The sequence below is a fragment of the Galleria mellonella genome, unplaced genomic scaffold (assembly GCF_026898425.1).
Source record: "Galleria mellonella isolate WM207_F2 unplaced genomic scaffold, CSIRO_AGI_GalMel_v1 utg40, whole genome shotgun sequence".
In the NCBI taxonomy this organism is placed as follows: Eukaryota; Metazoa; Arthropoda; class Insecta; order Lepidoptera; family Pyralidae; genus Galleria; species Galleria mellonella.
The window spans coordinates 2,784,704-2,799,366 of NW_026442094.1; the positions used below are offsets into that span (position 1 = coordinate 2,784,704).

At 35.6% G+C, this 14,663-nt stretch overlaps 1 protein-coding gene across 3 annotated transcripts in view; it reads right to left on the minus strand.

The window, feature by feature from the left end:
• Positions 1-9,741: 9,741 nt before the first annotated feature.
• Positions 9,742-14,663, minus strand: part of LOC113520291 (glycoprotein 3-alpha-L-fucosyltransferase A) — a 38,667-nt gene continuing 33,745 nt past the window's right edge. For all 3 annotated transcript variants that reach the window (XM_026905575.3, XM_052897996.1, XM_031914580.2), the window contains one exon: positions 9,742-14,285. In XM_026905575.3, coding sequence (XP_026761376.1) covers positions 14,109-14,285 — 177 coding nt within the window. In that variant the 3' untranslated portion in view covers positions 9,742-14,108. The remainder of the gene's footprint in view (positions 14,286-14,663) is intronic.

Sequence of the window (14,663 nt, forward strand, 5' to 3'; positions counted from 1 at the left end):
TATAGCACCTTATGTTGTTCATGTACAAAAAAATGAAACACATCCTAATGATAACACTACATTACATCCTATTGCATTTGGTCGCTTTTTACACACTAATAAGATAAATAGTGAATGGTAGCCTCAAAAGAATAGGAAGAAACCGTTTATCGCTTTCTTTCTCAAATTTTGAAAATGCAAATGCATTTTTAAATAATAGTCACTTAGAAACACATAATTTTAAGGCATTTATACCTTCTTTCCATGTAACCCGTATGGGAATTGTGAGGGGTATTCCTAAAGATTGGACAGAAGAGGAAGTAATCCAAAATATATCAGTACCGATAGGTTGTGGGAAAATTCTAAAAACCAGAAGAATAAAGAAAAAGACAATTAATGAAGGACAACCAAGTTTTATTAATACTGAAACCATTGTTATTACTTTTGATGGACAAATATTGCCAAAAAGAGTATTTATGTTTTACACATCATTAACTGTAGATTTGTACATTTACCCTACTATCCAATGCTATAACTGCTGTAGGTTCGGACATGTCAAGATGCAGTGTCGTTCAAATCCTCGGTGTTATAAATGCAGGCAAAATCATACAGGTGATAAATGTGAAGTAGATGAGGAAAATGTTTCTTGTATCTTGTGTAATGGTTCTCATTCAGCAATTAGTAAAAAATGTCCTGAATATGCACGTCAGAAAGCCATTAAAGAAACAATGGCCCATAGTTGTGTTTCTTATGCTGAAGCATCAAAATTTCATCCTCCAACTTCTAAACTATATTCAGATGTATTAACATCATCATCTCCTTCCAATAAATCTCATTTTCAATCTTCTTTCCTTAAAGAGAAATCATCATTACCACATATACAATCATCATATAAAAAAACAGTTACACTTAAACCACGCTCTCCTCAAAAAATACAACAAGGATATGATCGTTCTGCCCATGAAGCCATAGTTAAGGAATATAATATTCCTGCTCCCTCTAATGGTTGTGCATTATCATCAAATAATATTGACAATAATCAATCCATCATTGATATTATTCTCATGCTTATTAAAGTGTTATCGCAATCAAAAATGATACAAACAACTTTACCACCGTCCAACGATGCCATGTACAATGTATTTTCTCAATTATTAACTTCTCACAATAGATTACAAAGTCCAAATAATTCAGTGGAACTGTCGTAGCATAACAAATAAGAAATCAGACTTATTTTATTTGATTAATAAATATAATCCTTTTATAATAGCTCTACAAGAGACTTGGTTAAAGCCAGGATATCCTTTTAGGATTTCAAGCTTTACAAGTCTCCGTGATGATAGAGCCGACGGATATGGCGGTGTTGCCATATTGGTCAAAAACTCCCTTCCTTTCTCTTCTTTTTCGCTTCCTGTATATAGCGGCATTAATGCAGCTGCTATAATTATAAATGGTATCTGTTTTGTTACTTTATATATTCCTGATCCTACATGCCAAATATATTCACAACTAGAACAATTATTTTCAATTTTACCTAAACCTTTTCTCGTAATGGGCGATTTTAATGCTCAGCACCAATCGTGGGGCAGTTCTACTTCTAATTTTTATGGTGGAAAACTCCTGACGATAATTGACACTTACAACTTATGTATTATTAACTCAGATGTACCGACACGTAGAACTGCACCGAATGAAGGGTTTAGTGCTCCTGATATTTCAATATGTTCTGCTGATTTAGCTTCTTCACTGTCGTGGTATCCTCATTCCTCTACCTTCGGAAGCGATCACTTTCCCCTCATTCTTTCTTTTCCAATTTCCATTCCCTCAAGTCGAAAGAGTGGTCCTCGACTTAAATATAATTTATCAAATGTAGACTGGAATATTTACAAACAATATTTAGATAATAAAATATCGGAGTTACCTATTGTTTATCATGGAAATGAACATCAATGTTGTAATGACTTGATAATTAATATGAAGGAGGTTGCTGATTTATTATGAAAGTTATTTTGAAAGTTTTGGCTAAAAAACCAGTTTTATTCCCTACTATGGAACTGTATGTGCTCTGTCGGGTTTTAACTGTTCGACAACTATTTATTTTAAATACTATGCTACGTAAGCATTCTGAAATACCGTATGAAGTAAACCTGATAATTTCGAAGCGTAAATCTTATAAAATTTGTAAAATTGAACCTCGACGCACTGCTATAGCGAGCCGACATTATCACCATATAAGTTCCTCTCTATATAATAAATTAAACAAAGAATTAGATATATATCCTTTACCTTACCATAAATGCAAAGATAAATGTTTAAAATTTCTCCAATCCTTATCATATGATGATACAGAAGATCTTATTAAATTTTCCGAATGAATTTACAATTTTTTTCACACCTGCATAGATACACAAATTCATACACACACACTCATACACACGTTCACACACACACACACACAGACATACACACACACGCACACACAAACACACACACACATTTACGCACACACACTTTTATTTTGTTTTTCTTTTTTTTGTTTTTAAGTTAACATGTAGGCTACTGTATTTAAATTATATATATTGTTTTTAATTATTGTAGTTTATTAGTATTGTAGTTGGTTGCTAAATATAACAAAATGTCTTCATTGATATATTGATAGCTACCATAAATGTCTGTTTTGGAATCCTGCAATGAGGAGGAGGGCGTTGATATTCGCAACACAGTTTTATACTTCTGCGGATATCATCGTTTTTCAATAATATTGTATCCACTGTTTTTGTTCCAAATAAAGAATTATTATTATTATTTTTTAAATTTCACTAAAATTCTCATCTCCCCTCTTAAGGAGAGGAGATGGCAACTAACCCCCGGCAGAAGCACAGTCGGCCGGGGTTCAGGGCCCCAGGGAGAGAAACCGGCGTACAATGCGGGCAGAATCTAAGAGCACCGCTTTCTGCATCTTTCCCGGGAGTGAGCCGCCTCGGAATCCCAACCGTCTGAGATGTTGTTCTAGACTGGTTGGGATAAGACCGTTCACCGACATAACGATTGGGATGATTTCGGTAGATGTCACCCCCCACATTTCGGTCACCTCGTGAGCCAGGTCGAGATATTTTCTCTTCTTCTCGGTTTCGGCTTTCACGAGGTTCTCGTCATGCGGTATGGTGACATCCACCAAAAACACCCTCGAAAGTGCCCAATCCATCACCACGATATCAGGTTTGTTCGCAAGAACGGTCCTGTCCGTGATGATGGATCGGTCCCAGTAGAGCCTTACGCTGTCGCTTTCGAGGACCGGCTGGGGCTCGTACTTATAGTACGGCAACCTCTCATTCGCGAGGCCGTACTTCAGAGCTAGCTCTTGATGGAGTATTTTGGCTACCTGGTTGTGTCTGTGCAAGTACTCAGTGTTGGCAAGAGCTGAACAACCCGAAAGCACATGTCTGAGTGACTCTCCGGGATGGCGACATGCCCGACAGATGTCCTCAGTGCCATCCTTCAGAATGTGCTTTCGGTAATTGTTCGTCTTAACCACCTGATCCTGTATTGCACAGACAAAACCCTCGGTCTCTCCGAAGAGATCACCGAACTGTAGCCAGTGCACGGAGGTCTTCGTGTTTACGTACGGCCCGTGAAGGGCTTTGAAGAACCTTCCGTGCAACTCCTTCTCTTTCCATACGGCCTCCCGCTGAGAGGTACCCAAAACTTCGGGTTTTCGCCAGTCCTCTTTAGCCAGAGAAAGAGGGGTGAATCCTTTGTCACATTCTATGACCTCTCTATGCAAACCCTCGTCTATTTTCTCCAGAAAATATGTCCTGAGGCTGTCAACCTCGCGGTTGTGCATGGTCTTAACACTTAACAAGCCTCGACCACCAGCCTTCCGCGGGATATACAGCCTCATGACTGACGATTTCGGGTGATGCATTCTATGGAGGGTCATAGTTGTGCGGACTTTCCGATCCAGGGCTTCGAGATCGGTTTGAGACCATCTGAGCACGCCAAAAGTGTAAAGGAGTACGGGTATGACCCAGCCGTTATAAGCTCGGATTTTATTGGCGCCCGACAAAGAACTTTTCAGTACTCTTGTAAGGCGCGCAAAAAATTCCTCGCGGACTGACTGTTTCATATCCGTCTCCTTCACACCGATGTTTTGTGACATGCCCAGATACCGGTATGTTTCAGCCTCGGAGAGAGTTTTAATATTAGAGGGATCTGTGGCGATCTCTTCAGTTTGAGTGACCCGTCCCCTCTGCACATGGAGGACCGCGCACTTGTCTATTCCGAGCGCCATCCTAATAGAGCTGCTATAATCGTTTACGATATTTAGCAGCTCCGTCAGGCGTTCGACGCTCGGAGCTAGCAGTTTCAAGTCATCCATGTACAGAAGGTGAGACACTCGTGTACCTCCTCTCCGATACTGAAATCCAGTCCCCGAATTCTCCAGTAAAGTACTGAGTGGATTCAGGGACAGGCAAAACCAAAGTGGACTCAAACAATCGCCCTGGAATATTCCCTCTTTATCTCTATCCGGTCAGCGGTATCCGTCAATCGCTCGCCCTGGATAGTCAGGATCGTCGTCCACTGCCCCATGCATGCCTCCAAGAACACTCGAACTGTACCGTCGATCTTGTACAGCTCGAGTATCCTCCGGAGCCATGAATGGGGCACGGAATCGAACGCCTTTTTATAATCTATCCAGGCGGCGGAGAAATTCCGACGGTTCCGCTTGACCACGTGGCCAGCGACAGCATCAATGAGGAGCAGCTCCTTCGATCCGCGGCTACCGCCCCTGCATCCGTTCTGAGCGCTAGATAGGATCTTATTCTCGTACACATGACGAGAGATCTTAGCGCTCAGAACGGATGTTAACGTCTTATATATTGTCGTAAGACAAGTGATGGGGCGATATTTAGATGGATCCGCGGTATCGTCCGTCTTAGGAGCTAAATGAGTGATCCCGGTTGTAAGGAAGTTCGGGAGCGTCCTGTTTTCGAGGGCACTCTGGAATTGCACGGCTAAGGTCGCATGGCTGGCCGAGAACGCCTTTAACCAGTAGTGCTGCAATCCGTCGATTCCCGGACTTTTCCAGTTCGGAGCCCGACGGATCGCGGCAACCACGTCTTCCTCCGTAATGGCAATGGCGTTCATCGGCGTTATTCGAGCACATGCTTCCTCAACATCGTGCATCCATGCGCCCTCCTCATGTTCCACAGGTTCAGACCACAGCTGTCTCCAGAAGGCGACGAAATTGGCTGTTTCGGGTCTTTGTCCTGTGGGCTGTAGTTTTGGGCGCTCCAAGTTCCTATAAAACTTCCGTTGATCACTCATAAATTATTATTATTATTATTATTTCCTGTTAAAAATAGTGCTTCAGGGAAAATTCCCTCCCCACCTTGGTGGGACAAAGATTGTACGAAAGCAATTAAAAATCGTAAAAAGGCTGAAAAAAATTATAATAATTACGTGACATCAGAAAATTTTGAAATTTACACCGCAGTTTCACGTTCTACTCGAAAACTACTGAAAAAAAAGAAATTGGAAGGTTGGAGAAGATTTTGTTCTTCTATCTGTCCAGAAGTTAATTCATCAGTCGTTTGGAATAATATTAAAAGATTCAGATCTGCCTTTAGTGATCATACATCACGTTCTGCACTCGATTTAACTTTAGCGAATAAATTTTTAGATCGCCTTGCTCCTAGTTATGTGCCGGAATGCCTTTACAATATTTCTCTATCCGTCTCTGACGAATTATCCGAACTTGAGTCTCCTTTTACTCTTGTAGAACTTAAAGGTGTTCTAGCTTGTATTAAAGACTCTGCACCGGGAGAAGACGGTATACCGTATTCCTTTTTTAAAAATGCTAGCGATGCGACATTAATTTACTTTTTAAATATAATTAATTCCATAATTATTTCGGGAAATATACCTACTTCATGGAAGTCTCCGATTATTATACCATTTCTAAAGCCTCATAAACCACCTTCTGAACCATCTTCATACCGTCCTGTTGCACTTTCCTCTGTCTTACTAAAGCTAGCTGAACATTTAGTGAAGAACCGTCTAGAATGGTTTTTAGAAAGTAATAACTTACTATCCCCGAACCAGTTTGGTTTTAGGAAAGGTAAGAGCACCTTAGATAATGTGAGCATTCTTATTTCAGATATTCATATAGCTTTCTCACAAAATTTGTCAATCCTCTCAGCCTTTTTAGATATAAATTCTGCCTATGATAATGTAATAATTTCTATTTTAAAAACTAAATTACAAGCTTTAAATGTACCGGTAATGCTTTCTAATTTCATTATTAATATTTTATCAGAAAGAACAATACATATGGATCTAGATGAAGATACCAAATTATCTAGAACAGTATGGAAAGGCCTTCCACAAGGATCTGTTCTCAGTCCAATTTTATTCAACATATACACATACGATCTAGAATCATTCCTTGATAAATCCGTCAAAATTTTACAATATGCTGATGATCTCTTATTATATTTTATTGCGAAGTCCATAGAATCTGCTTCTGCCAAATTATCTGATTCATTAGATTTGTTAAAAACGTGGTTAGATGCAAATGGTCTTAATCTTTCTGTAACCAAGAGTAGTGTAGTTTTGTTTTCAAGAATGAGATCACCGCAACAAATTAAGGTGCTTTATGATAACTCATACATTCCTATAAAGACTGAAATTAAATTTTTAGGTATCGTGCTAGATAATAAATTAACAGGTCTGTCCCACTGTAATTATATTTCCACGAAATGTGAGCGTAACCTCAACATTCTTAGGTGCCTTGCTGGAGTTTGGTGGGGAGCACATCCCGTTTCACTAAAACTTGCTTATAATGGTCTTATAAGGAGTGTCATTGATTATGGAACTTTTTTGTTAGCTCCAGGAAGTTCATTTGCTTTTAAGAAATTGGATTTAATTCAATCAAAGGCCTTGAGGATTATCTCTGGAGCAATGAAATCAAGTCCAATCAATGCTTTACAGCTCGAAGTCGGTGATCCACCTTTGGTTTTAAGAAGGCAATATTTATCTGATCGCTTCTTTTTTCGTTGTTTACAATTATCTGATCATCCGCTTATTCAAAAGTTATCTCAACTATATATCTTTATTTCATCTTCATCTTATTGGAAACATAAAAAACCTCCATGTTTAATACAAAGTTATGAAAAATATAAATCCATAGAATCTCCCACTTTTACATCGTCCTGTTTTCCCATTTATAAATGCTCATATCAATCTTTAGTTTTATCTCCTAATATTAAATATGATTTTGGGTTATCAAAAAATGATTCAGAATTGAATGCCAAATTTATGTTTATAACTGACATTGAATGGAATGAATGGAACTACATCTTTACTGATGCATCAAAACCAGACAATAGCGGTTGTGTAGGTGTGGGTGTGTTTCATTCACAATTTAATATCGTTCAAAAAATTAAACTTCCACCGGAATCTTCAGTTTTTACCGGGGAATGCTATGGTATTTTAAAAGCTGTAGAATATATACTTTTAATGAAATTACATAAGGCAATAGTTTTCACTGACTCTATGAGCTCTTTGCAAGCTCTAGCCAAATATCCGTTTAAATCAAAACCAGTTTATCCCATTATTTGTGACATAAGACAAAGTCTTTATCTTTGCATGTTGAGAGGGTATTCCGTTTCTTTTGCCTGGTTACCAGGACACAGTGGTATTAGCGGCAATGACAAAGCTGACCTTATTGCAAGAGAGGCTGTAACTTGTGGTGATATGTATCCGTATCATAATTACTGTAGTGACCTAGCTTGTCTCCCAAAAATATATTTAAGGTATGCCTGGAAGGAATATTGGGAAAAAACAAGTACAATAAAAGGAAGATTTTATCGCCTTATACAACCCGATATTCCTTTCAAACCATGGTTTTGTAAATTAAAGCTTGGAAAGACCGCAACAACTATTATAACTCGTATGCGTCTAGGTCACGTATGCACACCTTCTCATTTATACAAGCTTTGTATTTGTATTTGTATACAAATATTGTACAAAGTTCGTCGTGTAATTGCGGTGCTGAAGTGGCGGACTTGAATCATATATTCTTCTCATGTTCTAAATTTGACCACACCTCCCTTTTTAATCATCTCCGATCCATCCGTGTTCCATTCCCAACTTCTATTTTTACTCTACTTTCTTCCAATGATCCTATTATCTATAAAATACTATCTTCATATATATATGATAACAATATTAAGATTTAGTTATATTACATGAATACATTTATAGTTGCATCAATTGCTTTTCCTATATATTTATAAGTATATTCTCATATGTACAAGTATATCCTTCATATCCTATAAATATCCTAGACCTAATCCTTATCCTTTCTAAATTCGTTTGTGTTAGGTATTTTTATTACTATTATCGTTTCCCCGTTTTGTTCTTGGCAAAATACCCTAATATCGGGGTGAACGCCACAAAAAAAAAAAAAAAAAAAAAAAAAAAAAAAAAAAAACATTCGTCTGACGCATGAAACGTAGAAAGGTATGTACCATGTAAGTTAAACTATGTATACGTGTATTTTCCGTAGATTTCAGGGGTGTATGTTGCTATTTTATATCTCTGTCGAGCTAGCTACTGTTTCTACTTTTTGTGATTGGGGCTTTTTGAGATTGATTTTGGGGTTATTTGGAATATTATTTCAAATAGCCCCATCTAACGGTTCTTTATGCATTAGTATGGGTTTGAATGATGGTTTCAAATAGCCCCAAAAGTGCAAAAAAAGATATTTAAGGGTAAGTCAGTTCTCAGTCATCAAATTAAATTCGGCAAAATACCTAATCTAAAAAATGAGACTAATTTTCCCAGGCGAATTTATATAATGTATAATTTACATAATGTATAAATTTATATAAATAAAATAAATAAATAAAAATAAAAATGTCCTTAGGTGTGAGCAGGCTAGCATGTAAGTCAGTGCCGACATTGAATAATTTAAAGTTGCACCGTTATTTTCACGACTTTATATAAAAAATAAATAATAAAAAAATATTAAAAAATAAAATATAATAATAAAATGAAAAAATAAAATCAAATTACCTTCTTTTCATAATGAGGATTATAAAATAATTTGATTAAAATATATATTAAGTATTTTTATTTATACCTATACCTATTACAGAATTAATTATATCTATTAGCTATCACGTAAAAATTGAAAACAGCCTCCCCTTAAGAATTCCAAATATTGCTTTACTTATAATTGGCACATCTTATTACATTTACTTCTAATTCCAAATAACCCCATTTTATTTAAAATAATAATTTTGTTTTCGTGACTAACTTCATATAATTCACTATTTTCTTAACCGATAAGAATCAAATTGCGATAAACTTCAAGGCAGTCTATTCTAGAATAGTTCCAAATGTCTCTCTAACGGTTTTATTAAGCACAGTTTTATAAAATGTCAAAAATTGGTTAGCTTCTACATAGGATACCAAATAGCCCCAAAGTAGCAATATTTGGAATAGCATACTTTAAAACATATATCTTCAAAACTACACATGATAGACTTATTGTAGTGGTAGTCATTAAAAAGGTATTATAGGAACTGGTCAAAAAACCCCCTGTCGAGTAAATTAATGCATTGCTCTTTTATTAAATACATGATTTTGCAAAAAAATAAACCAAATAGCCCCGTTCTACGGTAACGAATATATAAATAAATACTAACTAGAACAACCAAAATAGTAGATGGGTATATAAATAAAATAACTGTAATTTGTTTTTCATTTATTGATGTTGAACAGTGAGGTGATCGCTAGGTATATTTTTTTTTGTGATTCATTGTACTGTATAAGCATGAATTAAATTTTATAATGTGACATTAAGGCCAACTATTTAACAATCAACTTAATATTAATAAAAGACTCAAGAAATATATGTATAATTACTAGAACTGTTGAGCCTACATCTTCCACAGTAAATAGGGAATATTGTTTATACACTATTAACATTGATTTTATATTTAGTTTGGTGTTTTTTAATTGGTAAGAAAAATGTTTTAATTTTTCACAGCCTCAGCACATTTTTAAGCAAGTGTCATATTATATTGCAATTATTTTTTATGTACTAGACCATTTCTAGCGCATTTCTTTCATATAATTCTAATTAAAATTGTATTTTTAACAAGAAGTAAATAAGTTTCTTACTAGAATATAAACAATAAAGTTAAATATTAGTTAAACCATAAAAACACTATAAACTATTATAAAAACAAAATGCATTTTTGGAATTGCCAGTCTATAATTGGTTAAATTTAAGTAATAATAAAATTACGAATAAGTGCCTATATTAAGTACAGAGTGCACATTGGTTTCTTAATTTTTAATAAAATATTTTATATCCCAAGAAATATTAGGTAAGTAGGCATATAGAAACTTAACGTCAACTATAGAAACATTGTAAAAACATTTAATCAAAAGTCATCTGCTTGGGTACCTCTGTCCCATTCGTGTTTCTGCCGTATGCAGTTGTGTTTGCATGGTTGAGTTTCGATTTTGAGGGTGAGATATGACAATGAAATTAAAGGGTACAGAGGCGTAACATATTAGTCCTCAGGAATAGCAACGCATAAAGGGTATCATGTGCGACATAGTATACGCTGTTATATCATGGTACTGTTGATGTTTATAGGTGACAATTAGAACTTTCCTTCAGGTGGACTGTCCAGCTTGTTTGCTATTCTAAGTTAGATAAAAAAGGGAATACTTTGATTATTAGATTATTAGTATGTAATTCGTTATAGGTGAAGTTTTTGTTTTAAGTACCTACTATCATACGGGAAATCTTTGGACTATGTGACTTCCCCATATACTGCGATGAAATATGGAGAAACTTCAACAATTTATTAATATTTTTACACAGTGGACGTGCATGACTACATATATAATTCGTGTGATATTCTAACAAAAAGGAAGCATCTACCTACTTACCCGAGGACAAGAAAATAATTACTCGGAGTAACACATTTCTCTTAATAATTACTAACAATAATACCCTGATAAAAAAATTGTGTTGACATCGCAAATTTTGAGATATAAATGTAATACAGGTATAGATAATTTTACAATATAAAATAAAAACCATTCAAGGGCGTAGCCAAGATTTGATTTTGTTATGGGTCTGATAAAAGTTTGTTAAGGAGTTGGGGGTGGGGAGAGTGAACATCTAATATAAATTTTTAAGTGATTTCCCAAAGAAAACGGTTGTCAATAAATCTCTTATATAAAAAAAAAAAAAAACTTTTTTTAAATTCTTAGCAAAATTCCTGCCACCTAATTGAACATCGACGGTAGAAGCAGAAGGATATTTTATACAAGTGAAGCACCCTAGCGCCTCACTTATCTCTCACTCGTGTTTTTGCGTGAAGTTGTCCTTGCATGATTGTCTTATGTATCTTAGGTTTTGCCTTTTAGTTTGAAGGATGTGGTAGTGAAATTACAGGATACTAAGATGTAACAGCATAGTCAGTTGTAGCTTGGTTAAAGTTTATGATCTTGTTCGGTATTCTAAATCGTATAAAAATGTAAATTAAATTTTTTCGGCTACGTCCTTTATATTATTGGTTTTATAGAACAAGTCAAATTTTATGCAAATGGAATATCTATATCACAAATTGTAACAGCTATAAATAATCAAAAGTACCTATTTAATAGACACAAATTCTTCAACAAGTTAAAAAAAAAAAACATCTAAAATTATAAAGAGGTGCTTATTAATAGTACGAAGATTAAAAAATATTTATAAATTATGATTAAATAGGTAAATACGTAAACAGCCTCCTAGACAAGACGTAACCGAATCTATAGGTAAATTCATTTCCGTTAATGTACGCATGAGAAAGAACAGGATATTAGAGGTTTGACGTCTCTTTTTTATCGCAAGCATGCGGTAGTGATAATGTATCTATCAATACATGTATTTGTTACTTGTCTGGGGAGGCTGGTCACAGCTTTGTGCATAGACGTTGTGTAGAAGAAAAATGTGTAATAACGATTGCATATAAAACTTGTGCTCAATTTCAATGGCGTCGTGACTAGACACGTTGAGCTCCGACTTACTTGGTAAGTACAACAATATACTTACAAAACTCCAAATAATTAACTTAGGTAATAAATAATGATTATTTAACTTAGCGTAATTTTCATGCCTATTATATTTATATGGAGAAAAATTAAGTACAAATTCGTAGGTACCTAGGTAAACCTACGTTGTATTTTTAATAAATTGTCTTTTTACAGAAGTATTTACTATCTATAGACTTCACATGTGGGTGTAGTAGCAGCGATCTGTTTCAATAGAATTTAATGGAAAGTTAAATATATTTTGTTGAAATTGTTACTGAATTAATTTATAAGTAAAATTAGTAACAAATCGAAACATTCAACTAAATACGATTTTTGATCTAAACAGTAATTAGACATCAACAACAACAAAGGGAGCCTCCCTTATAGTCAGATCTGTTCTTTGTTTACATTTTCATTATTTTCTATTGAAACAAACTATGTATAGTGGTTATGTATTTAAATATTTAGCCTTCGGCAAACTTAAATATAGCAGTCTTTATAAGACTTAATGAAGTATATTGCCTACTTAAATGTATAAGGTAATATGTGAAAAAAAAAACATAGAAACTAATTAAATTATTGAATAAAATTATGGTAAGTGAATATATAATAGATATTATAATTGCACTATTAGACGAGTTACCTATATTAATTTATAAAAAGCTCGAATATTATTAACTGTAATGTTTCAGTTTCAGAGATGAGATTTAAAGCATGTGACTAGGTGAAATACGAAAGTATAGTTATTTAGACACATATTACAAATACCTACTTACATAAAACATTAATAACAGAATAGAGTACGGTCCAAAGAGAGAGAGAGAGAAAGAGAGGGAGTAATAGAGAAACTATAATACATCGAACACGGAACAGTATTGGAGATTTCATGAAAACCCTATCAGTCAGGTGCAGGTTGTAAAGGATGTCGTCATCCATTGGTACTTCTATACCTCACCTGGTACTTATGCTTTATATCTCTAAACATTACAAGGTGTAATGAAGTTAAGGCATAATCCTAATGGCATTTTATGCTGTGATCGATGTAGTAACAACGCTTAATACATAAGTACGACCGCTTTAATATTTCTATATATCTAATTTTGAAGTCTGAACTGAACGATCATGATGAGGCAACACTCATGTTAATTTAAACAATTACACTTATAAGTGAATCAATGGAGATCGGAGAAACATCATAATCTGTCGCTGCATGTTTTGAATATGCACATACAAAAAATCTCTATTGTTCACAGAAATTGACCACTTTAGGGTCTGTGAGTGTACTACTCATTAACTTTTCGGTTAACCATATTATAAAGGTAACTAGTACAAATATGTAAGTACCTAATGGACGCGAATATGAAATTCAGTCACCGGTACTAGCTCCACAACATTTATTAAATCCTATAAGTGTTATAACAATTCGTCTATTTTAATTTAACTCACGGAATATTTCCAGTTCACAAATTGCTCTTTTTCGAAGAACTGGGTAGGTACAAATCAAGATGCGAGTTCCTTTCATTCATGAAAATTAATTAACTAATTTGACATTTATATGTCTATTTATTAAGATCGTTTAATTTTGTGTGTTCAAACCACAGATCACCAATATATACAAATATATGCATAGGTCGGACAAATAGAGGGGAACTCGGAATACCACTGAGTTATTCCTAGACACCTCGTAACCGTAACAGTCAACATTCATACATTACAACTAGTGCTGCACTCTAACTCAGTCTGCTCCATAGTTGAAGTTAAGAGCGTTAAATGATCTGAAGATCTAAACGAGTCAAGTAGCAACGATTCCAATTCTACATGCGTTTAATTTACCGCACATAATGACATGGTATGTAAAATGTCTCGTAAAATGCGGTTTGATATAGGATTCTGTTTCGTAGCAGTAAAGGTGTAATTTTGCTTGGACGTATTTAGAAATGGTCTCGTTTACTTATCAGGGTTTGGACCTCAAAATCGTTATGATCGAAGCTGGGTTCAAAATGTCTGGTGGCAGGGGCCTAGCCGTTGTCCCGCGTGTCGCGCTCGGTGGCGCGCCACTCGCCGCGCGTGCAGGCCGCGTCGCGCCACCACGCCTGCACGTCCGTGTAGTGCGCGCTGCGCTGCCGCCGCTCGTTCGCGTGCACCATCGCGCACACACGGCAGAAGAAGTACGTGTTTATGAACTCACCCGTACCCTATCCGTAAAAAGAGGTTTTTTATTTTCTTTTTTTTTAATGAATGATAATGGAATGGCGATCCCGCTTGCGCTAACGATATACTATGGCGGGGCACTAGTGAGGGATGACAGGTGATAATGAAAAGGCAGGTCTATTAGTTTGAGAGGAGACCTACCCTTACCATCAGGGAGTGGGTCGCTGTCGTCGGAGATGTGGTGAGTGCGAAAGTGAACCCATGTCTCCGACATATGGCACTTCGAGGGTATATCGTCATTTAGCCCATCGTGATGAATTCTATTAGAATTAATCACCAACAAATTAGAAAGGAGATCGACCTGATTGGGTATATTGCTAGCAATGGATCAGTTAGACGCTATTACTGACAATCTCTTTCCC